The sequence below is a fragment of the Lagenorhynchus albirostris genome, chromosome 16 (genome assembly GCF_949774975.1).
Source record: "Lagenorhynchus albirostris chromosome 16, mLagAlb1.1, whole genome shotgun sequence".
In the NCBI taxonomy this organism is placed as follows: domain Eukaryota; kingdom Metazoa; phylum Chordata; class Mammalia; order Artiodactyla; family Delphinidae; genus Lagenorhynchus; species Lagenorhynchus albirostris.
In genome coordinates, this window is record NC_083110.1 from 38015663 (window position 1) to 38041922 (window position 26260).

A 26260-nucleotide genomic window follows, 5' to 3' on the forward strand; every position below is an offset into this window, starting at 1 on the left:
CTTGTGTATTACATCCCTCCTCACCTTCTGGACCCAGAGGAACTAGTCAGGCCTTGGCTACTATAACTGCAGTGCAAATAAATGCAGCACAGAGAAGTCTTTGCTTAGCCCCCAGGTAGGAAAATGTGCCTACACCATGCCCATGAGCACGGAAGAGGGGTCAGGGTGGAGCCTGGCAGAATTGAAGAGAATGCTGCCTTCTCCCACCTCCTACCCACCTTGTCTTCCTCCCCTCACACTCTTCACACTGAGATCCAACTGTAGACACCTCTGCACCGATAGGTGTGATAACAGATTTCTGCCATCGGAGAAGTAGAACGTACAGAGTGACGGGTAATTTCTGGCCTCACAGTGCTTGCGTAGAAGTCCAGTTCTACCATAAATAATGTGCTTAAATTTTCAGTGCCTCGATTTCCATATTTGTGAAAACAGCTCCCATTTAGGACTCTAAGGGAGTGTAAGTTATCTGAACTATAAAGCGCTTACAGCAGCGTCTGGCACATAGTAAAAGCTTGATCGTGTTAACTATTAAGCATTACTATCAGGAACCTGGCACATACTGATTTTAATGTTCAACAGTCCAGCAAGATCCACAGGCTTATCCCCACTGTAAAGAGAAGAAGACCGAGGCTCAGGAGGAGGAAGGTCTACAGTCAAGAGGAGGACGCAACGGCCTGCCTGTTCTAGAGGCTCTTTTCTTTTCTACAGCTTGGTGTCTCTTGCTCGCTGAGATGCTATTTTGGACCAAGCTCCCACTCTGGACAGAAGCGTGCTGTCAGGAGATAAATGCTCGCACTGCTTCCTCCATCTCCAGTAGGGATGGGTGGGAGAGGTGCTCTGCGCTTTCTCTACTTCATCATCCAGGCCCTTTATCAGGAACCATGTTTGTGTAACACATGGAGCACCAGCAATCAGGCTGTGTGAGCCTAGTATCACATGTTTTCCTTGTACAGTAATCCTCAGTGCCAAAGGCAAGTAGGTAGAAATGCCTCCCACATGCTTATTATAAATCCTGCTCTTGCCACTCCTGGCTGAAGGTTTGAGGATTCCACCCTATGCAAGTCCTACTGGATCAGAGCCTCCTGAGATGGATGGAGCCCTCCACAATAGCCCGATGAGAGTATTCTCAGCTCTCAGCCGCATTGATGTTCTTTGGAGCGGGCCTTGTAAGCTGAACCTATTCTTTAGAAACAGTGAACCGACCACATTCAGGCATGATTGGCTGGTTACCAAAGACAGTACTGTGTTCACCAGTATTGAAATATCTGTATTACACAGCTGTGTGGAACCAGATGGGGCAAAGCAGTTTAAAAATGAAAGCTGGGGTTCCAGTCACAGTTAAGATGGAGTAAGTGCGCTCTGCCCGTCTCACCCACTGAATGCAGCAAAAGGCCCAGGGACTCTGAAGATAAGTGGTATGAGGCAGATTGGAGAAGTAACTCAAAGTAAGACCAACTTTGCACCAGTGATGACAGATTTCCAACAAAAACCTCCCTCATTGGCCAAGGACAGGGAGACGGGGCCTTTTAGGGTCAGGGTGAGGGAGATCCCGTTTCTTTCTATTCATCTTTTCCATTCTCTTCTGCCTCAGCCCCAGGCAATCCTGTATCATTCGAGTCAGGCATGCAGGCACTTAAAACTCTAAACAGGGAGAACCATTGTCTTTGACCAAACTGTTGTCCCAGGTGTTTGGAAGTTTGCTTTTTTCCTCTCTATCCCACTGCTACTTGGCCCTGGAGAGAGAAACTGTGACAGGAAGTACACAACAGATTTAGAAAACAAGTTCCCTGGATTTCTAGCCAGAAGACCAAGGAGGGGAGGGCAACTCCTGGGAACCACAAAGTGTTGGAGAGATTGCAAAGAGGAGAGAGTTTAATAAAGTTGTATATGAACTCCAGGATACACCCTGAGCTGCCCACGAATAGACCAAACCCTGAACAGGGTCTTGAGTACCTACTCCCAAACCCTGAACCCAAAGGCTTTGTGAATTGAGCACTGTGCAGGTTTCAGACTGGTGCCTGGATAGCAACACGAAGGGCTGATTCGAATAGTACTGTAAATTCTTTGCAAACTGAATGGACATTATAAACGTAGTCTACAGAATCTACAGAAGGTTTGCCAGAACTTGTAGCCTGTGACTACCTGCTCAAAATATACGTGTATATATCAATATAGATATAAAGATACATCCTAGAAGAAGAAGGAGAGGATAAAGGCTTGTGGTGCAGAAAAATATTTGAAGGAAAAATGGGTAAAAACTTCCAAAAGTTGGTGAGAGACATAAAAACTACAGATTCAAGAAGCTCAGTGAACTGCAAACAGGATAAATAAACTCAAAGAAATCCACGTTCAGACGTTATCAAACTGCTCATAATTAAAGCAAAAATTAAAGAAAAAAACAACACGTAGCCTACAGGGGAACAGCATACAAATTATTACAGGTTTCTCACTAGAAACTGTGAAGGCCAGAGGTACTGGAAAAATATTTTTAAAATAATGCTGAAAAAAAAGAACTGTCAGCCAGACAGTAAATAAAAACATCCTTTATGAATGAAGGCAAAATAGACATTCTTAGATAAATGAAAAATAAAAAGATTTGCCACTAGTTGAACTGCTATCAAAGAAATGATGAAAGAAGTCTTTAGATGAAAGGGAAACAATACTAGAGGGAAGCTTGGACCTTGAGAATAAGGGAAGAGCAATGGAAATGTAAATATGTGGTAGATATAATAGGCTGTTTTTCTCCTCTTACAATCTTTAAAATACGAATGATGGTTGAAAGCAAAAATTATAACTGTCAATGTATGTAGATGGAATACATATGACAACTACAACATAATGGGGGAAGTTAATGACACCTATAAGGTAGGTAAGATTTTTACATTGCTTTGGAAGTGGTAAAATGTTAATTGTAAGTAGGCTGTAGAAAGATAAGTATGTATATTTTAGTCTCCAGAGCGATCAGAATGGATAGTTTTCAGAATGGATTATAAAAGAAAAAGAGCCAATTATATGCCATCTATAAGAAAAACACTTTAAATAAACAAAAGTAAGTTAAACTAAAAGAATAAAATACTTGTATATTTCACGTAAGTAAAAAAAAAAAGTGCAGGATTTCTGTGATGAAAATTGCAAAACACTGATGAAACAAAGCAAAGAAGATCTAAACAAATGGAGAAACATACCATTCATGAGCTGAAAAACTTAATGTAGTTAAGGTGTAAACTCATCCCAAATTGGTCTAAAGATCAATGTGATTCCAATAAAGATTCCAGCAGGATTATTTGTATGTATGAATAAACAGATTCTAAAATTTATATTGAAAGGAAAAGGAGCTAGAAATTCAGAACAATTTTGAAAAAGAAACAAAGTTGGAGGATTCATGCTTCCTGATTTTAAAACTTACCATGTAATTACAAAATGTGGTATTGATGAAGGGATAGTATATTGATCAGTGGAATAGAAAACAGAGTCCAGAACTAGATCCATATAAATATGTTCAAAATGGTCAATTGTTTTTTGACAAAAGTTCAAGAGAAATTCAATGGAGAAACAACAGGCTTTTCAACAAACTGTGTTGAAACAATTGATTATCCAATATGCAAAAAAATTGAATCTCGAACTAATGAAATTAACTCTAACTCAAAATGGATCATAGGTATGTAAAATGTAAAACCATAAAACTTTTAAAAGAAAACGAAGGAGAAGGTTTTCATGACCTTGAATTTGGCAAAAGTACAACCCGTAAGAGAAAATATTGACAAACTGAACTTCAACAAAATTTGAAATTTTTGCTCTGTAAAACAAACAAAAATTCATATCCAACAAAGGACTAGTATTCAGAATCTATAAAGAACTCAAGGTCAACAGTAAGAAAGAAGACAATACAATAATAAAAAAAAAATGCCCAAGGGATTTAATGAGACATATCACCATAGAAGTTATATGAGTGGCCAGTAAGCCCACAAAACCACAGAGCATTGCTCAGTTACCATTAGTCACTAGGGAAATGCAAATGAAAATCACAGATACCACTGCACAGTTACTAAAATGCCTAAAACAAAACAAAACATAAAAACCAATAATACAAAGATTTGGCAAGGGTGTGGAGCAACTAGAATGCTCATATATTGTTACTGGGGGTTCAAAATGGTACAATCACTGTGAAAAAGTTTGGCAATTTCTGATAAAATTAACTGTATACTTATCATATGACCCAGCATTCCCCCAACTAGGTATTTACCCTCCAAAAAACTAAAACCTCATGTTCACACAAAAACTTGTGTTTATAGCTGCTCTCTTCATAATTGCCAAAAACAGAAATAAAAAACCTGAAGGTCTTTCAGTGGATGGATAAGAAATTGTGGCTTATCCTTACAATGGATACTATTAAACATAAAGAGAACAAGTCTATTGATACATGCAACAACTTGGATGACTCTCAGAAGCATCTTGCCGAGTAAAAGAAGACAGTCTTAAAAGTCTGCATCATGAATGATTCCGTTTATACAACATTCTGGAAAAGTCACAACCATAGGTACAGAAACTAGATCAGTGGTTGCCAGGGAATAGGGATGGGGAAGGTTTGACAACAACAGAGCAGCACAAGTGAGTTTTCTGGGGTGTTGGAACTGCCTGTACCTTGATTGTGGTGGTGGTTACGTGAAGCTGTACATGTTAGAGCTCAGAGAACTGTATACAAAAGAAGCAACTTTGCTGTAGGTAAATTTAAATTTTTTAAAAAACTTAAAAATATTTGGGACTCCATAGTCTATTTCTGTCGTTCTCGGCCTGGCTTGGAAGTCTGTGACGTTTTCATGCCCCCACTTAGGCTTGTTTTGCCCTGTGGAGGGCATCCACACGTGTATCATGTGGGCACTGCTGGGTATGTATGCGTGTCTACACATGCACACTGCGGGGAACAGCTATACACAAGGTGACATATCAGAAAAACTGTCCTACTGCACTTGAGTTAGAATCTTAATTAAAAAAATATGGACTGAGATCGGGGAGCCTGAGTTCTGATCAAGTTTATCAATGATTTCTCATGGTAAGGTTGCCAGACTTAGCCAATAAAATTGCAAGATGCCCAGTTAAATTTGAGGTTCAGATAAACAGTGGATAGTTTTGAGTATACGTATATCCCAAACATTGCATAGTTCTGTATTTTATTTGACAACTCTATCCCATGGATCTGAAAAAGTAGTAAAGTTTCCTTTGTCCATGATCCTTGTTAGTTCTTTGGGACTAATTTAAGCCAACTCCGTGTGCTTATTCCTGCATTCATTCATTCATTTGTACACTCAATTCAGTAAGTATATCGAGAGCCTACTAGGTACCAAGCCTATGTGTTATTTATACAGGTGAACAGTAAGTGGGGCCAGTCTCTAAGCTCAAAGAGCTAAAATCTAGGTTGTTACTGATTCTGGCCACCAAATTCCGAGTCCCAAAAAGTCTAGGCTGTCTTTTGTATTTCTTGTATTTAAGATAAAGTTCAGCTGAGGGAGGACAAACACATCAAGTATGGGCAGAAGGGCCTAGATGGGAAGGATGCTTCCAGTAGACTGGAGATCCAGCTAGGTGAGCCCAGCTGTGCCTGGTCCCCCACAGCCCTCCCATGGTAAGAAGCCCTCCCTTCTCTGATGACTGATGGGGAGGAAGCAGCATGGGGCTGTCCACAGGGACTTCTCCATTAAGGAGCTTCTCCCCACCAGGTCCTTTGGCTCAGAGCCTGCTCATTCATTCATCACCTGCAGGCAAAGTAGGGGCTGGCCGGGATAAGCAGCTCACCTCCTCCTCAGTGCATCTGGGCCCCCAGACAGCCCCCACCCTCTTCATGCTTCTCCTCAGGGCCGCTTTACCTGGCTGGGACCCTTGCTTTTGGTTGTGGAGGGCAGGGTGTGTTGCTCAGGGTCCATTCTGACCCCTCTAAGCTGTGAGAACCACTAGAAGCAGACCGGTGCCGGGAGCCCCCAAAGCTGAGGGACACCCCTTTTCTTATACAATTCTGAATGGTCAGCATCCTGCCCAGGTCTGCCCACTGGGTAGGAGAGTAAGTATTGGCAAAAGAAGTGTGAAACTGATGATCTTTCAATACAACTAAATCTGATTAGATGAACTGTTACTATCAATTCATAGCATCCTCAAATATCAGCGTGGGATCAGTCCACACCAGGGAAGCTGGCAACTATAGAGAGAAAGAAATGTCAATAGATAATCAGAGAGATGGATAGGTAGATAAATGAACAGACAGATAGATGGGTAGTCAAATAATAGATTGCATTTCACATGAACAGCTTGGAAACCCAAATATGAGAAGTTTCTAAATGTACTTTTTGTCTTGTACAATTGGTTTTTATACTTTAGGAAAACTGGACCAGTTGGTTTGACTTTAATTTCTAATTAATTTTTCTATCTAGTCATTGTGAATCAAACAGCATGGTGGGACACCCCATGGATATCTAAATTAAAAATGTAATGGCAACTTATATTTTAATGCCATCAGAATATTTGCAAGCATTTTCAGCTGTAAGATCATTATCTTCACTATGATACTAGAGTTTATCTGATGCTTCACATTCATGTGTGTATATATATATATATATTTTTTTTTTTTTTTTTGTGGTACGCAGGCCTTTCACTGTTGTGGCCTCTCACTGTTGTGGCCTCTCCCATTGCGGAACACAGGCTCCGGACGCGCAGGCTAAGCGGCCATGGCTCACGGGCCCAGCCGCTCTGCGGCATGTGGGATCTTCCCGGACTGGGGCACGAACCCGTGTCCCCTGCATCGGCAGGTGGACTCTCAACCACTGTGCCACTAGGGAAGCCTTCATGTATATTTTTAAGACTGACTTTGTTTATATATATCTGATATCTTTAAACATCTTGCTAACACAATCTCACAATAATTACTTCACCCTTTTCACCGATGCATTGAGACCAGGATAGACATATTGTACAACTGAAACCCCCAAAGTCACCGTCAATATTTGGGACTAACTTCATAACAAGCTTTCTGCCATGTGGATGAGAAATGTCTTTTGCTTGTGGGACATCTCTTAAGGGGAAGTAATGCAAACTTCCCTCAGTGAAGGCACTCATTCAAACGTCATTATTCTTTCTCCCAACTCTCATAAGACCCATTCACTAGATATGTAAGGGGAGAGCCTCGCCTCTGCTGTGACTTCCCATGAGCCTTCAGATCACTCCCTGTGCCCTCCACCCCTTCCCAGAATGAGCTGTTCGTTCATGTGAAAAGCCCTGTGGCAGGTGGAGACGTAAGTGGTCACTGCAGGGCTCTCTGTTGAGTGGGTGTGTCTAGAAGCTCTGCCAGACCTCTAAAACAGGCACGAATGTTCAACTCAGGCATCGTCTGCACTGGAGGAAAGAATTACTGTTTGTCCAGCACCCACTCTGGGCCAGGAACTGTGTGCTCTACTACTTGCTTTACAATTTTGTCTGCTTTTTGGAGTATAGACTCACTGGAGGTATAACCATTAAGTGGTTTTATTTTTTCCACCTCTGCCCCCAGCTACATTATATCGAGCCCTGCTTTCCTGTGAGCAGAAGGACAGATTGCTAGGAAGGGGACAGACTAGAGGCAGAAAGATTTCTGTGCAGCTCACAGCAATACTGCCACCACTGGCAGAGATGATGGAGAGAATGACAGCAGGAGAGAGCTGTGGACAGTGGGGGTAGAGTCTTACAGGGACCCCACAGTTATGGGGGTTTTCCGACATCAATTTTGGAAATGCTTCACAATGTCAAGAGCCACTTACTACTCTTCATTCAGGTGATATGTACCAGAGTAACTATTGCAAGCGTGCTGCTGGACCATATCTGTATCTCTAATCTCCGTAGTAATTATGCAAAGTGTCAGTCCTATTTTTAATATAGGAGAATTGGGGCTCAGAGAAGTCAAGTGCCTTCCCCAAGTTCACAAGACAACACAGCTCAGGCAAACCTAGGCTACCTAGCTGTTACACACCTACAAGCCTAGGTATGTAATACCAAAGTTTGTGATCATCCCACTACGCTATCCTGCCTCTCTTTTCCTTCTGTTGCCTTTTCTTTAGGCTTGTTGCCTGTTATCCCACTGTCCAGGGACCAATGTGTGGGGTGCTTGTTTTCATAGATATATATATGTGTCTATATCTGAATATAGCTGAATAATACGGATTTTAAACATACTTTACTAGTGGAGTCATGTAAGTGTAAGAGCGTGGAGATCGATGAGGAGAGAAGGAGGTAGAGAGAGGAACAGTTTAAAGGGTACATGTAATGCCACCAGCCAGTTCATTTAGTGGGCCTGTGCCCCAAGTGGGCGGTGATAGAGACAGGAATCTGTTGTTCCTCGGCCCCTCCAGTCCCCACGAGCCCCCATGGTGTGAGCTTCCTGTAAAGATGCAGGTTTTCGCCCAGCATGGCCCCAGAACCCTGGCCCACAGCATTCCCACGTGCCCACCAGAGAAGCCGGCCCTCTGCTGCCCTGGGCCGGTGTGGGGAGGCGGGGGGGGGGGGCTGCTGGCTGTGCAGGGCCCTGAGAGGCTGTGTGCAGCCACCAGAAGTGTGATTTTCACAGCGTGGGCTCACTTGGACACCTAACACTTGTAAGACGCACTTCCGCGGTTCCCAAACAGCAGGCCTTCTCCGAGTGTGAGTCCTACGATGCGCTCCACCCCCTACAGCCCCCAGCACACACATTCTCTCCGCCAGCCCTTAGAGGCCCTTCATGCCTCCTTCACACAGCAGGCGCCCTCCAGTTCACCATTTCATTCAGTCCTCACAGCTCTCCTCTGAGGTAGGAATATTCCTCCCACCCAAAGATAAGGACCTGGGGGTGGGGTGGGTGTAAAGTGGTTTATCCAAGCTCACACCGCTCGCCTTACTCCAGGGCTTCTGGGTGGGATGTTCTTTCCGTGACATCAGAGCTACAGCACACAGAGTGTCTGTGTGGAAATTATCAGGTTCACTTCATTTGGCAATTATCTGGTTAATTTGATCAGCTCAGTGCTAAGGATCTTCTATTATGCATGTGTACCTTCCTCTACCCCTAATATCGTGTACTTCTGCAACCTCAGCACCAGTGTGGGTCTGCACATGTGCTGCCTGGGAAGCCATTATCTGTCAGACTGCCCTCTCCCCCCGGCCGGTAATAAGAATTCAACTTTTATCTGGAGCAAAAGTTCCCAGGGGGTCACATGGCCCAATAACAAAAGATGATGATTTCTTATTGGTTTAATAGCATCTATTTTGTAATTCTGAATGTACTCTGTTTTAATTGGATTTGTTAAAGGAACAAAAGGGAATAGGTGCCTTACAATTAAAATAAAATGTTAAGATTATTAGTTTAACAGACTAGAAATGCCTTGTTCATCAAGCAACACCTTCAAAGCACACAAAGCAACCTTGACACCCGGAAAACAAAGCACCGAAGTCAGTGCTGACACCTTTAAATCCCAAGAGGTGAGCATTAATTCAATTTCAATCACCGTGGTTTAAGCACTGCTATTGCCAGACGGACCCGATTGCATTCTCTCCTCACAGCCGTGGCTTCCATTGCAGATAAGGAAGCTGGGCTCAGAGAAGTGGCTTGGCAGGGCGAAAAGCGCAGGGGCTTTAGACCCACGTGGGTCGCCACCCAGCTCCCCATTTACTGTCAGGTGACCCTGAACAGTCTGTGGAGCCTCACTGAGCTTCAGCCCCGACTTCCGTAAATGGGATAACAAAAGTGGCTGCTTCTGAAGGGTGGCGTGTGGGTGAGTGAGGGCCTCGGAGGACTTTGCTGTGACGGTAGGGGATGGAGTGCAGGGAGGAGCCACAGCTGGACAGGACAGCACAACTGATGACAGTGGAGCCAGCGCTCCAGGATTCCAACTGGGTAAAACCCTGATTCAGACGCCACAGCCCAGCGTACTTACTTGCTGGGGCATTCCCACCTCCCAGGTGCAGACCTCAAATTACTTTATTTGGAGGACAAAGAGATATAGCTCCTTTGAGGCACAGAGCCACCCACGCACCCAGGATCACAGAGTGGGGGGCATTTCTCAAGTGCCCAGTGATATGTGCATTCTTTCTGCACCATGACCCCATCTGGCCCCAGTGAGAACTTGCTGAGGGGTGGACATGGCGCAGACCCAGGTGTACCCAGCCGTGTGCACTGGCCAGCCCCGTGGTGCGGTACCTCCATTTGCTGTACAACAGTCCCTAGCTCCGAGGAAAGCTTTGCTGTAAACCCGCCTACCTGTGAAGTTGTGAGATACCTTGAAGGGGAGCCCTGAGGATCAACTGTAAGGGAACAGCCAAACCTTCCCTGGCCCTTTGGAATTCATTTCTTCATCAGTAGTTCACATTGGATAACTACTATCAACGAGGCGCTGATTTATGCAGCAAACTAAATGAAGGCTCTGCTCACATCCTAAAAGGGAGATGAACCAAAGCAGACAAACACCACCAGGTGGCGAAGAGCGCCAAGAACAGAAAGAGCAGGGGCAAAAGAAATAAGAGAGAGGTGTTGGGAGGTGTGGTCTTTTGAAGAGGTGACCAGGAAGGGCATCTTTGAACAGAAGACATCCGAGCAGAGATGGAAGGACGTGAGGATGCAGGGAGGCAGGGAGGGGATTTCAGATAGAGGATGCTCCAGATGGAAAGGCTCTGTGACAGAGGGATGGGGAGGGACAGCATGAGGGTGGGAGAAGGAAGGAGGGAGGGAGAGAAGGAAGGCAGGGAGGCCAAAGACATGACTTTAAAAAAACAAAACCCAGGGCAGACATGATCTGGCGTATTTTTCAAATGATACTTCAGCTGTTGTGAGAAAAATCTCCAGGGCGTGTCAAACCAAGGAGAGAAGGCCAGTCCCTACACTTCCCCCAGAGTGACCACAGACAGGGCCGTGCCCTCTCCTCTCTAATTTCTACCTGAGCCAGGAGGAAACCCAGCCCCGGGACAGCCCCATGCTCTCCTGAGTCTCCGACAAGCTTGGCCATGCTAGAGAGTCAGGGGAGGGGGGCGTGGTACGCAGCCACTCTTGTTTCCCTCTAGAGATGTTCTCTCAGAACCAGCAAGCCCACCACTGCACTAAAACCTCTTGGTCAAGCACAGATGACTGTGATATAAAAGCCACATAGCCTTTTGCATATGGGTGACAGCAGTATGGTGCAATGTGTGTGTGTGTTTATTTAAACCTCAGCTAAACTTTCCCCCCATCCAGAGGTGAAGGGCATTGGAAGGACCATGGTCTCATTTTTAAAGGGATACTTTAGGTTAAAGAAAAAGGGTGCAAAAGGATGGTTTGGGGCTCTTTGTATGTAAGGCACCTGTCTTTCAAAAATGCTGTGACTTCTAATCCTTTTTCTGTAGAAATATTTTCTGAATTCACGTTTCCCTTTTCTCCTTGAGTCTTCATCAGGCTTATTTGAAGTATTACTAAAACATTCAGGACTATCATTAAGAAGAGAGAACTCTTTTCGGGCGACTTTGGACAAATAGATACAACTTGCTAGGAATGATGTGAACAAAGGCAACATAGCGGCCCACACTTTGTTTAGGACAGGGAAGCTCTTCAGCATTTTACAAATAGGGATATTACCCATGTATTAGCCATTCTGTCTGTTCTCTTCCTGTTATGTGTAAAGTAACTCAATAGAAGACAGGCACTTGGACAGCAGGGAATGTGGAGGCTTTGAGGCCAATAGAACTGGGCTCCATCCCCACCTTCACTGCCAACCTGGTTTTAATCATGAGCTCAGTTTACTGATCTGCAAAATGGGTTAGAAAATTGCAAGTTGTTGTGAAGAGTAGATGAAGTGATGAGTGTATGTTAAGTGACTAGTGTGCACTGGGTACTCAGTGAATGGTAATCTGGTTCCTGGCGCCTTTATGATGGTAAATAATGCTGATAGAGTCACCAAACAGCACCATATTGATTGCCTCCCTCAAATTAGTAGCCCCAAGACACTCCCCACTGATCATTAATCCCAGATGTAGGATTTGTGGAACAATCTTTGCTGATTCCCAAGCACAAAGGTCTTTGCAGCCTTTTAAACACAAATTATTAGTAATAATAGTGATAATAACAAAAGAAAAGAAATGTAACAGCAACTTGTAGATATGATAATACCTTTGTCCACTTTTAACCTCTAGAGCTTGCTAGAGCCCAGGCAACTCACTTGCTCATTCATTCATTCATTCATTCATTTGTTCAACAGTTTGTACTCGAGTCATTCTACAGGTCAGATCAGATGAGAAGATATGCAGTGAGCATGACAGACATGTTTCTCGTGAAACTCCTATTTTAGGAGAAGCAAATCAAGCAAGAAAAACAAAACAAACAAAAAGAGCCAAGATTATGTCAGGTGGTTTAAATGCTCTGCAAAAAATAAAACCTGATGATGTGAAAGGGAACACCCAGGGTCAGGAGAGAATGTTGATGGGGGCGGGCGGGGGGGGGGACTAATTTAGACTGAGATAGACGGGGAAGTCCTCTCCCAGGTGACGTTTGTGCTGAGACTTGAACACTAAGAGGCCGTGTGGGAGGATTTGGGGAAGAACACCCCCAGAAAGGGGCATACCAAGTGCAAAGTCCTAACAGTGGGGAGAAAAAGGAGATGCGGGGGTGGCTGGAGCAGGGTCAGCAAGGAGAGGGTCGAAGATGAAGACAGAGGACTTTATGGAAGGTACAATACGTTGCGTGCATTATCTCATTTAATTCATCCAGCCCACTTAACAGGTAACGCACCGAGCCCCAGAGCACATCCCTTGCCAAAGTCACACGCTAGTCCAGCAGAGCCAGCCCTTGTCTGTGGGCTTCATTGCCATTTGGCTTATCCATGAAAATTGGACTTGACAACGTCAAACTTTGGCTCTATGGGCCGACAAGGAAGCTCCTGACTCATCATGTTTTCCAGACACTACCCTACACTGAGCTAGATCCTGTGGGAACGTTCATAGCAGCCCAGGTCAAGCCCCATCCTTAAGGCTCATCCTTCACTGAAAAGAAGGCACGCGTGTGTTATCTCACCCGGCTCTGGGGGTTGAGATGAGTTCTATTATGTGAGACAGGTAGAGAGCTCAAAAATTGAACATTGGCAATGAATCCAACTGGCCATGAGCTGAAAACTGGTGATGGTTGGTGCAGCTGGGTAGCCCATCATGCCCACTTGGAGGGGCGTGGTTCAGCTGCACGCCTCGTGTTCTAAGAGTACCAGGGACCAGGAAATATCACCTAGCTTTGATGAAGACCCACCCAGATGATGGGTAGAGGGAAAGAGCATGAAGTCCTCCCCTTTCATCAGCATTGCCAAGCTAAGACTGGTGGGCAACAGTGGGAGACCCTTGGAGCCCCAAGAGGAAGCTGGCACCGCCAAGCACCAGGCCTTAAAGGTCAGTCTCTAGACAACAGTAGGGCCCAGGCACACTGAAGAGTGGGCAGGGGCAGCCTCAGCTCCTCCCTTCCCCCTCCAGGCTGAGGCTCAAGCCCAGACTCACCCCAGCTTGAAGACCAGTCAGAGCTGTGTCCCTCCCTAGTTGTATGACTTAGCACACGTTTCCTGACCTTTCTGACTCCCCATTTCTTCACAGGAGAGCTGGTCATCAGCACCTGGTTCACATAACAGCCATACGGTTTGTAAATGTATTGAGAACCTACTATGTGCCAGACTGTTTGCAAATCAATTTAACACATTCAGATTAGATTCCTGCCTTCAGACTGCGTGTATGGATTATACTGACCACCTCCTCTGGGCCAGGCATTTTAAAGACACTGTAAATAATTCTTACACCTGCCTGATCTATTTATTGTTTTTCATCTCCACTGGACAGATACGGTGCCTGAGGCTCAGAGAGGCCAAGTAGCTTGTCCAAAGTCACAAAGACTCAAAGTAGGGGCACCTACCTTTGCCTGTTGTGGAAATAGAGACGTGAGGCGTGATTCTAGTGTGTTCCATGAAGAATTCCTCCTTATGAGGCCCAGCCCAACCTAGGACTCAACCATTTGTTCGTGGGCTGCAGTGTTCAGGATCACTCGTAGAAATGGTTTGCCTCCAGACTTCTCAAAAGACAGACTGTGCTCCAAACCCCAGCACAGTCAGCAGAAATCAGGTGAGGTCTGCTGAGGTTACCTCCACAGGCTGCCGCCTCCTAGCTGAACGAGCACTGCAGTTTCCTTAAAGGGGTAACTGGGTGGGTGAGGAAGCAGTTCCAACACTAGTCTCCACCTGCTTGTGGAGCAGGAAACAACGTTCAAAGAGACTGAGACTTTGGAAAGATCATAAAGCATGACCCCAAAGCCCTACAGATTCCCACACTAACCTCCCAAGCTTGTCCATGGCCCAGGCGCCGGAGAACGCCCAGCTGGGTCCCCAGCTAGCTGCCCTTCCTGCCTGGGGCTCGGGGCCAGCTTCCTCCTCTCCTACATAATGAATTAGCTGGTGTCTGGGGTTTGTAAATAAAGCACACCAGGAGGACAGCCATTTCCAAAGTTGCTTACTCAAAAAGCTGAGAGAAAGAGAGTTTGAAGAGGTAGTTTGGCAAAGTTAAAGTAAAATAAATGCAACCAGAGGAAAACTTACCCTGTTCTGCCGGTTCTTCCTCCTCAACTGTGAAACTTTGTCACCAGGCAACAAGAGACCTGCGACCTGGTGTTAATTAGCATAATCTTGACGCCAGCCTGCAAGGTGAGAGAACACAGTGCCGAAAGGTTCTGCAGGACAGGGTCTGGGGCCCCTGGGGCTTGCAGTGGGCTTCTTCCTGGCTTCCCCAAGCAGTGCCCTGGGGATTACAATACCAGGACGGTTGCTTTCCATGGCGACCTCCAGAGTTGCTAACAGAGGGGAAAGAACCACGTTTGCCTCTTTGAAGGGACAAGTGTCTTACTTCTATAGCATTGAGTCCCATGAAATATCATTCGACTTCCTTGTAATTTGCCCCGGTATTTCTTTCTGCTCTTTGGTTTTTGAGAGGGCTCTCTTTTATCTATTTATTTGAATTTAATTATTTCTTGCAGGTTTCTTTACGCCCTTTTCCCATGATTAGATCAGAGTGACTGTAATGCTCATAAAAATCAGACATGCAATAATGATTTTTTCTTAATTAATATTATGCCACTCAATGCTAGTATGTAGTTTCTAAACTCGACATTTTGAATGAATGTGCAATACTGAATCTGATGGACTTTGCTTTTCCTGTTGTTTCCAGTTTGGCACTATCATGAATAAGGCTGCAAGGAAGATATCTGGGCATTTATAGTCTTTTTGTTCAGTTTCTTTTCCTTTAAATTAAATTCCCAGAAATTGAGAAATTTGGCAAAAAGGATAAATGTTAAAATTATTTTGCAAATAATAAAATAACATTGTAGAACAATTAGAAAATACATATATAGAAACAAAAATATAAAAACACTCTAAATTGTATTACCCAGGTTGAATTTTAAAAATAAATTAAATGATTAGCAAATAAATAATTTGAAATGCAAACTTAACCCAAGCAATGAAAATTTTGGCAAGTACAAAAAAGCAAAATGAAAAAGTTTAAATTAAAAAATATAATAAATCATTAAATTAGAAATATAATTAACTATAAAATTTTTTAAATACATGAACACCACCACCATCCTATTTAATCCAAAATGAAAGAAAGTAGATCATTTAATTTAGACAATAAATGGATTTAACTTAATGAGCAAATGAAGATAACTAGAAAATTAAAAGTTACCTGAACTTCTACAACTTAGTGCATTTCTAATTAGAATATTCAAAAAACACATAATTTAAATTAGAAAATAAGTAATCTGAAAGTCATAAAACACAAATAAGCAAAAATAAAATCAGTACTTTAAGGGAGAAAATACACAAGGAAAATACCTTTAAAAATTTTTTTTAAGTTTTAAAAATTTTATTGAAGTATAGTTGATTTACAATGTTGAGTTAATTTCTTCTGTACAGCAAAGTGATTCAGTTATACATATATATTCTTTCTCATATTTTTTTCCATTATGGTTTGTCACAGACTATTGAATATAGTTTCCCGTGCTATACAGTATGACTTTGTTGTTTATCCATCCTATATATAATAGTTTGCCTCTGCTAACTCCAGACTCCCAGTCCTTCCCTTCCCTACCCCCCTCCACCTTGGCAGCCACAACTCTGCTCGCTATATCTGAGTCTGTTTCTGTTTTGTAGATATGTTGATTTGGATCACATTTTAGATTCCCCATATAAGTGATATCATAGGGTATTTGTCTTTCTCTTTCTGACTAACTTTGCTTAGTATGATAATCTGTAGGTCCATCCATGTTGCTGCAAATGGCATTATTTCATCCTTTTTGATGGCTGAGTCATATTCCATTGTATGTATATACTACATCTTCTTTATGCATTCATCTGTCAGTAGACATTTAGTTTCCCTGTCTTGGCTATTGTAAATAGTGCTGCTGTGAGCATAGGGGTACATGTATCTTTTCGAATTATGATTTTGTCTGGGTACATGCCCAGGAGTGGGATTGCTGGATCATATGGCAACTCTGTTTTTAGTTTTTTGAGGAACCTCCATACTATTTTCCATAGTGGCTGGACCAATTTACATTCCCATCAACAGTGTAAGAGGATTCCCTTTTCTCCACACCCTCTCCAGCATTTGTTATTTGTAGACTTTTTAATGATGGCCATTCTGACTGGTGTGAGGTGGGTCCTCACTGTAGTTTTGATTTGTATTTCTCTAATAATTAGCAATGTTGAGCATCTCTTCATGTGCCTATTGGCCATCTGTATTTCTTTTTTGGAGAAATGTCTATTTAGGTCTTCTGCCCATTTTTCCATTGGGTTGTTTGTTTTTCTGTTGTTCAGTTGTATGAGGTGCTTGTCTATTTTGGAAATTAAGCCCTTGATTGTATCGTTTGCAAATACTTTCTCCCATTCCGTAGGTTGTCTTTTCGTTTTGTTCATGGTTTCCTTTGCTGTGCAAAAGCTTGTAAGTTTGATTAGGTCCCACTTGTTTAGATAAATACATTTTAAAATACAGATATGTAAAACCTTATAAAAATTAAAGCCACTCAGTTTCAGCATCTAGAGGTAACTTTGTGTTATATAAACTGCCAGACTTTTCATGCATTGACAGCATCAGGTTTATGGCATGGTTGTGCAGTAATCATTTTGTAATTTTGCTCATGTTCATTTCTAACTCCAAATATACACAAGTTACCAATTTGTCAGGTAACTGCCCTCTAATCCAGCCAGAACAAAGATTTTTGTTGTCGTTTTATTAATTTGCTTGTGTGCGCTTGTCTTCAGAGTCAGGGCCTGGGGTCAAGGAGTGGTCCAGCAAGCGCTCTGCACAGCCCGGTGTGCTGGGCTTTCATGGGTGCCTGCACCAGGCTTCAGCAAACCCTCATGAGCTTCCCTAGTCTGCAGTCCATCTCTTACCCCACCTCCATTTCCACATCTGAAGATGGAGATCATGGCTATCTCATTGAGTCGTTGTGAAAATTAGACAATTGACAAAAAGTCTTTGCAGTTTCCAGTGCATTAGACAATTATTATTATTGTTTGTATGCAAAATTTCTACATGTTAAAGAAATAAAGACAGGAAGTTATAATAGAAATATTATAGAAGGTCAATATCCTGTTAATTCAGGAGGACATCTCTGAACTGCAAGAACGCCTGTCTATTAATGGATTTCTGTTGACCTACAGTCTAGGTCTGAAAACTAGGCTAAACCCAGATTTGCTTCTGAGGAGGGAAAAAGGAGCGGGAGTGTGTTTCTATTACCAGCCTCTTGGCTCCTCGTGGAAAACTCTGCCCACCCCACAGACTGCTTCCCCAGCATGCTCCTCCAGAGCGCACCCAGGCAAGAGGCAGGGCAAGATGCTGGCCAGGACTTGCCCTGTCTTGAGGCACAGCACAGACCATTAGTAGACACGTTTCTAGTTTGCCAGGATGAGTGAATTTTCTTCTCCTTGTGGTCTGTGTTTTCTTGACACCCATGGGTTACTCACTAACCCATTTCACCATGGCCTCATAACTGTTTTGCAAGTAGAAAAGACACAGGAGAATTTAGAGAGGCATCAGGCTTTTTAAACATGTCCACTTCAGTTCAGGAGGCCCAGTTTCCCTGTGGGACCTCCCTGGATGTATGCGAGGTTACTCTCTTAGTGCCTAAGGACTAGCCATAGCCCGCTAGTCCCAGAGGTGAGGAGGAGGAGGATGGGCAGATCTCCCACCCCTTCCTGGGCTGAGATGAGTTCCTTGGCAGAGACCCTTTGGGCCTGGACTAGCCCACCCTCTGAAGGCCCCTGGTAGGCTTCTCTGCCAGACTCCCTAGGGAAGATGTGAGTTCCTGGGCTGTGCCCTGGCTCACTCTGGGAGACAGGCTCAGGGTAGAGTGGAGGTATCAGTCAGGTGGAGCTGGACCAAAGGGGCAGAGTCAAAGGCAAGACGCTGAGGCAAGCCATGGGCACTGAAGTAGGAGTAGGAAATGCCCCAAGGCCACGTGACGGCAGCACTCACGCTTCAGACCACTTCTAGGAGTTCAAGGACACAGATGTGATTTAAAGTGAAGCAGCGCAGATAAAAATCACCTCTGAAAATCGGGAAGAATTTGGACCCAGCCTAGCGGTTGACCACACACAAAGTTCAGCTTGAAGATAGTGCCCCACCTTTGGAAGTCATCCAGAGCAGTTTAGATACCTGTCTTGGGATGGGAGTGAGGTTGGTAAGATGTCCTCTGTGGGCCCACCGTGCTAGGCCACCTTCAGGTTAGACAGAGTGACCTACCTAGTCCTCAGTGACTTTGAACTCATCCATTCTTCTCCACACCATCCCTGGTTGCCCAAGGGCCTGGACTCTTGCCCCATAGACTCCGTGGCAAACCCTGAGCTGACAGAGCAGGAGATCTGATTCACAGGTGGCACAGTTATTCTAAGATCTTACAGAGTGGTACTGGCAGAACAAAGCAGGTCTTGACCAGAAGCAAGTCTTCACTTTTACACCACACTCTTCTTCCTCCCAGAGTAAAAAGAAAATCGGCCCTGCTCTCGGATAGCATCAACATCAACTAGAACTATGCCCATTGAGGGAGCCCTGTGTCCACACCTGTGCTAGCCTGTTCCAGACCCGTGGTTACACTTGCTCCCCAGCACTCCTGGGTCAGCCATGTTTGAAGGATGAGGTAACAGCAGTTCAGAGCAGTCAGGTGGTGGGGGCAGGATTTGAACCCAGGTTCTGGTGACTCCAAACCAGTGGTCTTTCCCATGCTGCCTCCCTTGGACCTTGGAAGGGCTTTAGAAAGCCAAGAGCCATCTCTGGCACCTTGTTTAATATAAAATTTACACTGTAATAATGGAATAGTGCAGTGTATCAACTCTTAAAGAAATACTTTAATCACCAGATATTACAAAATTCACATAAACCATTCCAGGAGTTCTGTAATTGCCTTCAGATGAACATGAATTTTTTTAAAAATTTTTTTCAAAGAGAACTCACCTTTGGTGAGGTGTCTAGATGCTGGTAATGGCGTTTTTTTTCTGATGGTAATGAAATGATAGATCTTCCTTGGAGCTCATGGCTGATGAAATGAGCAGTGGGATGGTAAATTGCCTTTATCTTCCGCACACCATTCCGCCGGATGGCAATGTCACAAAAGACCACAGATAAAATTCTAGAACTCTTTATGAAAAAGAAAAACAGGCTGTCTCATTTCCTGGATCTTAGCAGGCACCTTTTGCTCCCCTATTCCCCTTCCACTGTCAGATTTCTAAAATAAAGTAGCAAGATTCGCAGCTTTGCCATACCAGCTCCACATCCTTGTAGCTCAGCCCCACATCCTCAGAAAGGCTCAGAACACATTCTTTCCCGAGGTGGTCCACTTGGCTGTCTCCAGCCTGGGCTCCGTCCTCACTCACAACGTTCAAAGCAGTCTGCCTTCTGGACCTGGGGTGGTGGCGGGCTCACAGTCAGGGCGGGAAAGCCAGATCTTCACCTGAGCCTTTGCAAGCTAATGCAGTAAATGGGACCATGCTTTTGCCTGTTTGCTGTTGTTACTGTCTGCCTGAATAAAACGGCCCAAAAGGATGATTTCTCTACTGGGGGGAAGAGGTGAATCCCAGCCAGGGAGTTGCTTTCTGTTTATGGGAAGTCTGCCAAGGAAAGTATTGAATGAGGAAGGGTGGGGAGCCCGGAACAGATGATGTGACAGCACTGCTGTGACGGGAAGATGAAGAGTCGCTGCCCCTGCTGGGGCTCTCAGGGAGCCAGGCCTTGTCCACACGAATGCCTGAAGCACCCTGGTGCCGTCCCCGTGGGTGGAACGTCCCGGTGGGATGCATGTGGGGGCGGGGTCTGTGGGTTCCTGAGCAGGACTGAGGCAGAGGGCATGGCTGGAGAGACGCAGGACTTGGTTTGGTTCAGTGGAACAGCCTGAACAAGAACCTGGTTTGGGGAGTAGAAGGGGAGTCTCAGGGAGACAGAGGGGGAAAGAAAACACAGCTAGAAAAGGAACCAAGTGACCTCAGAGGCCGAGGAACTGGGCCCTGCAAATTCCTGCTGAGCGGAAGGGGCATTTCACATGGAGAAGGTTCCTTCCCACGCCCTCCCCAGCACTGCATCCTGTTACACTTTTACATTCTCCCCTACCACATGGGTCAAAAATGGTGTTTCTTTGGTTTGAATTGTGTTTCTTAATTGTATTTGTGGAAACATAAATCGGTACAGCCTCTTAAGAGGACAGTTTGGCAATATGTAGCACACTTGAAAATTCTCATAGTTTTTAACCTAGTAGTACCATTGCCAGGAATGTATCTCATGGTTACACTCGCAAAGATTCAAGGCATGAAATCATCATGAGATGTAAGTCTCATAAGTCACAGAGATTTATGTCCGAAGATGATCACAGAAACATCATTTGTGAGGACAAAGCCCAGCACGGGGGAGGCTGCCACGAGTTCCCATCCATCTGTACGAGGGTGTCCTGCTGTTGTGGCCACAGGGCAATGTGGGCCGCCTCCACCGTGCCGTCAGGCCAAGGAAGCCGGGAGGAGACTCGCGCAGATAAGATGATCCCACATACCAAAAACATTTGTTTAAAAACCACTTGAGCATATAGACTGGTATGTGGCTAAAACGCTCCTGGAGATTAACTGTGGATACTTCCTGAGTGGGAGCAGTGGTTTGTAGACTTTTTTTTTTTTTTTTTTTTTTGCGGTACACGGGCCTCTCACTGTTGTGGCCTCTCCCGTTGCGGAGCACAGGCTCCGGACGCGCAGGCTCAGCGGCCACGGCTCACGGGCCCAGCCGCTCCACGGCATGTGGGATCTTCCCGGACCGGGGCACGAACCTGTGTCCCCTGCATCGGCAGACGGACTCTCAACCACTGCGCCACCAGGGAAGCCCTGTAGACTATTATTTTTATATTTCATGACCTTCCATATTGTTTGCCTTTCTTAACCACACACATATATTCACATGTGACATGTATTCACATGCATGTTGTGCACATGGGCAAAGAAGACCAAGATGTGGCTGTGAAAGCCCAGTGTGGAGCGTGAGGCACCCAAGCCTGCTTCTGCACGGCCCTGGGACTCCTCAGGGCCGCGCCTCAGGCAGCAGCGCATTCTGCCATTGCATTAAGAGCAACAGGGATGGCAAGAACCCAGCCTTCAGTAGGGCAGCGAGGGGGCAGGGAGAGCTTGGGAAATAATCTTGCTGCCCTGGGAAGTCTGTGATTCTCCTGGGTGCCCTGGCGCTACAATGCCCCAGAAAGTTCCACCTCTTCCCTCATTCATGCCTTGAGATATTTGGTCACACCCATCATTTTCTGTCCCACAGGAGATACCCCGGCTCCGACAGGACCATGCTGCAGAAATGGCAGGTAAGTGACCCCTCAGAGGACTCTGGGTCCGAGGAAACGCTCTGGGAATGCAAATCAGCAAATAGCTCAGGCCCCCAGGATGAAGAGAGAAAGCATGTGGATGGATCAGGAGGGATCTTGTTTTTGTTTTGTTTTGTTTTCATTTTATTGCTCTTTATTTTATTCTTTATTTTTCTCGGCCACACCACGCGGCGTGTGGGATCTTAGTTCCCTGACCAGGAATCAAACCAGCACCCCCAGCATTGGAAGGTGGAGTTTTAACCACTGGACCACCAGGGAGGTCCCAGGATCTTGTTTTTTTAATTTGTTAAAATGTCCCAAGTATTTCCCTGAAAAGATCTCACTGATTAAAGGCGATTCTTGAGTCAGAGCTGGGGAGTGAGAGAGAGAGAGAGAGAGAGAGTGTGTGTGTATGTGTACACAAACCCTGTATACACACACACACACACACACACACACACACACACACACACACACACACACACGCTCCATCAGTGAAGGTGTATGTGTATAAATGAACACACAACTCAGGAAGGCACAGCATTCACTTCTTGTCCTGGGAAGTCACACGTGGCTCCCAGACTGGATGAGCTGACATTCAGCCTTGGGTTCTCAGTGGAAGGAAAGGACCCCAAGAGAGCTAGCCTTACGGATCACATAGCAACAGGAAAGGAGCTCTCGGTCACTCAGGTCCAAAATCCTTTCCCAAGGATCAGGCCAAGGAAAGGGGAGAGTGCAGCATGCAGGTCCCATCAGAGACGATGGCTGCACTGGCGGCTCGGTCACCAGTTGGCCTTGATGAATTTTTCCAACATGCAGTCCCTGTCTCCACCTGTGACAACTTTAAGCAGAGGGCCCAAAAGTGAGTGTTTTCCAAACACGCACAGTCAGGGGAAAGAGAGTTCCTGAAGTCCCAGAGGAAGACAGACCGTTCAGCCTGCTGGTGAGGGCCTCTTTCCCGGTGACTGCAAATTCCCCCCAGCTTATGTTTTCAATCATAAAGAGGTCAGCAGTAAGTTTACCCAGCATTTGTGCTATTATTTTAATCCGCTTTTGAGTATCACCCAACAGTGACACAGAAGAATGCTTTAGCCGTGGCTTGGACTGCTGAGTTGTATTTTTTTTTTTTCCTGGCTGACTTTGCTTCCTGACTAAATTTGCTTCAGCTCATATTGGAATTAGCGTGGCCTCCCCAAGTTGGGCCAGTTCCAAGCACAAGGTGCACGGGGAATGGCGCAGGTGCACGCTGCCTGCTCCCACCTACACGATGAGGTTTCCTGTGCAAGCCTGGGAGTTAGACCCACATGGGCCTCAGGAGGAGGCCAACTGTGTTGGGTTTATCCCCTCTTTGACTCTTCTGCAGAAAAGGGACATGAGCAATTTCGAGTATCTCATGCACCTCAACACCCTGGCCGGGAGGACCTACAACGACTACATGCAGTATCCAGTGTTTCCCTGGGTCCTGGCTGACTATACCTCGCAGGTATGTGTTCACGTGGGTGCTCTGCAGTGTCCTGTGGCTTTCTGACCCTGACGACCAGAGCACCCGAGGTCACGCGGAGCCTCTGAGACACTGTTCAGTCCACTTGGGTCTGAGGGCTGCTCTGGTCTCAGCCCCTCACCTGGGAAGAGGCCTCTGGAGTCTGGCTGCCTGGTTCCCTGTCCCAGCCCCACTTGGGGGATGACCCACATGACTAGGACAGTAGTTAACATACGCCCCCAAGGACTTCCTGGCTCACTCACTACCATGAAGGCAAGAGATACTCATCTGCTGAGATACTGCCATGGACCAACACTGGTCCATCAAGTGAAGAGGGCCATGAAATGTGTTCCTAGAACCAACATGTAGAGAGAGAGAGAGAGAGAGGGAGGGAGGGTGAGAGAGAAGAGGAGAGAGCAAGAGAGAGACAGATACACAGACCCAGCAAGAACAAACTCCTCCCCCGTAACCTGACTTCAGTAACTGAGATGATGGTATGTGGACATCACCCCGCATCTAGACTGGGACATGTAGCCATAAGGGAGGTCAGTGGCAACACCAGATCATCTGCTGTTCTGACCTCTGTCCCAGGACCTCAGCAGGCAGGGGAGGGAGGAGCGGGAAAGCTGATGCAGCTGGACCGAGGTGACGTCAGTGGGGGACGAGCAGGCTGTGGAGCAGTGTCCTGACCACCTAGGATCTGGACATCAGGAGGCGTGTTGGGCTGTGTATGTACAGGGCAGAAGGTGTCTGGGTCCTGCTTCAGATCAGCCTAGCCAGTCCTGCCTCGAGCTGTTTAGATGGCTGACCCCCAGAATTTGGAAAAGGGACCTCAGTTTTTTGTGAGCTCCCATCCGCACGTAAGACACTTAACACAGCAAACGTTTTCTCACCAGCCACACGTTGCTGCTTATTGCACTAGTGATCGTCTGAGGCCCAGGTATTTCAAAACCGAAACTTGCCAGTCCCAGCTTCAACTCACATGTTGCTAAGTGGGGGGTCGCCAGGCCCTTTTATTTAACCCATACCCTGTATTAAAATTTTGATTACTTAACAGTGTTCAAAAATTGGGAGATTTCTCCTAAAAAGCTGGGTTTCCAATATCTTTTGGCGAATCCAGAGATCTGGCAACTATGAAGCCCCATTCTGCCCTGGCAAAGTCAGCTGTAGCTGTGTGGGGTCTCCACAGTGCCATGACTCGCGGGGGTCTCGGGAGTGCCCGCTTCACTGCCACCCGCACCTGGCTGTGACAGGTGAGGGATGGTGGCAGACCCTGCCTCCCCAGGAGAACTGTGGTGATTCACTGCTAGTGGAAAGGAGGAGGGGTGTAAAGAAACACCTCCTCTATAAAGGACATGCAAACCCCAAGGACGCCCAGCCCTGAAAACTCTTCAGGGTTCCACCATTGTGTATTCCAAGGGTAGGGGAAGGGTCGCCATTACTGCTTTCATCACCCGGAAGGGAGTGCGCCTTCAGAAACCCGAGGCCCTTGCTCTCATTTCCTCCGCAAACGGATGACTTCTAAATTCCTAGAAAATCAGTGTGATTCTAAGCAAGAACCCTGAACTATGGAAGCAAACTGCTCTGTGAGGGCAGGAGCCAAGTGTCCATTGACAACAGGAATTCTTTTGAAAGTCTCCTGGGTAACTGGTGGCTATGTTCTGATTTGGGTCAACTTGGAACAGTTCAGTGTGAACTCAATCTTCCCCTCCTCTCATTTTCTATCTCTCCCTTATTAAGTCTTTGTGGATCACTGGTTGTGGGGCCATAAAACCCTACCAGGCCTGCTAATCACCAGAGGAGGGGGTCAGACCAAACGGCAATGAACCAATAAAGAGAACCATAAAACTAAAGAGCGCGGCTCCGGCAGTCTCGCTGGGGCACAAGAGGGTGCAGGGGAGTTAACTCCGGTTGCACATCTGCCTTCTAGACATTGAACTTGATGAATCCCAAGACTTTCCGGGATCTTTCGAAGCCCATGGGGGCTCAGACCAAGGAAAGGAAGCTGAAATTCATCCAGAGGTTTAAAGAAGTTGAGAAGACTGAAGGTGGGTAGATCCCAGCTTGATTTTTTTCTGCAATGCTCTTCATCTGAATGCCTTGCAGTGAAAGTTTATAACGATTTGGGTGTCATCTAGCCTACAGACAATTACATTTGGATAGAGAGCCCTCGAATTCAGTGGTCTGCACCCTGGCTGCATGTGAGAATTACCTGGGGAGCTTGTTAAAAATACTGATGTCTAGGCCTCACCTCTAGAAATTCTGATTTGAATAAGTCACGGTGGGGTGCAGCCTGAGTGATTCCAACATGAAATCAGGACTGAGAACTATGGTGCTGAGAGCTAACACCTCCATTCCCAGAGGCAGGCAAAGGCAAGGAAGTGACATCCGTTCAGCACTTCCGTATGCCAGGTGCAGGCCAGCCTGCGTTCATACACACAATGGTCCTTTTTAAAGAGAAGGAAATTGGAACTCAGTTTAAGCAGCTCACTCAAGGTGATAGCCTCTCAATGGCAGATCCTGCATTCGTCTGGCTCTAGAACCCAACTCCCAAGTGCTGTTCATCTGCACATCCCCTTTACAATTTTTTGCCACCTTCACATGCCAGCTGTCCTCTTAGTGCCTTACTGTTTTTCTTTAGATCTATTCCCTTCTTAAACTTCAATGGATGTATTTTAAAGAGAAAATTTTCTATCATATATTTGATGTCCGCTGTATTGGTTTTCTCAAACACTTTGAAATAAACATAGCACTACTACAATAAGGAACATCCAGCCACGAACCATGTAAGCTTACCTCAAGAACCAGAGGCGGCACATTTCAGAAGGCTCACTCGGCCCCGAGGCCCTGCCTTTGGTGAGCAGGTTCTCAGCAGGCCGAGGAGCTCCTCTGCATCCCACACCACCCTGGAGGCCCCTGGCCTC

The 26260-nt window shown here is 45.7% G+C and overlaps 1 protein-coding gene across 1 annotated transcript in view; it reads left to right on the top strand.

The window, feature by feature from the left end:
* WDFY4 (WDFY family member 4) overlaps positions 1–26260 on the top strand; it is a 248647-nt gene that overhangs the window by 189103 nt on the left and 33284 nt on the right. Inside the window, exons 48-50 of the mRNA XM_060125755.1 lie at positions 21814–21856; positions 23220–23339; positions 25267–25384. Of these exons, the coding sequence (XP_059981738.1) occupies positions 21814–21856; positions 23220–23339; positions 25267–25384 (281 nt within the window). The remainder of the gene's footprint in view (positions 1–21813; positions 21857–23219; positions 23340–25266; positions 25385–26260) is intronic.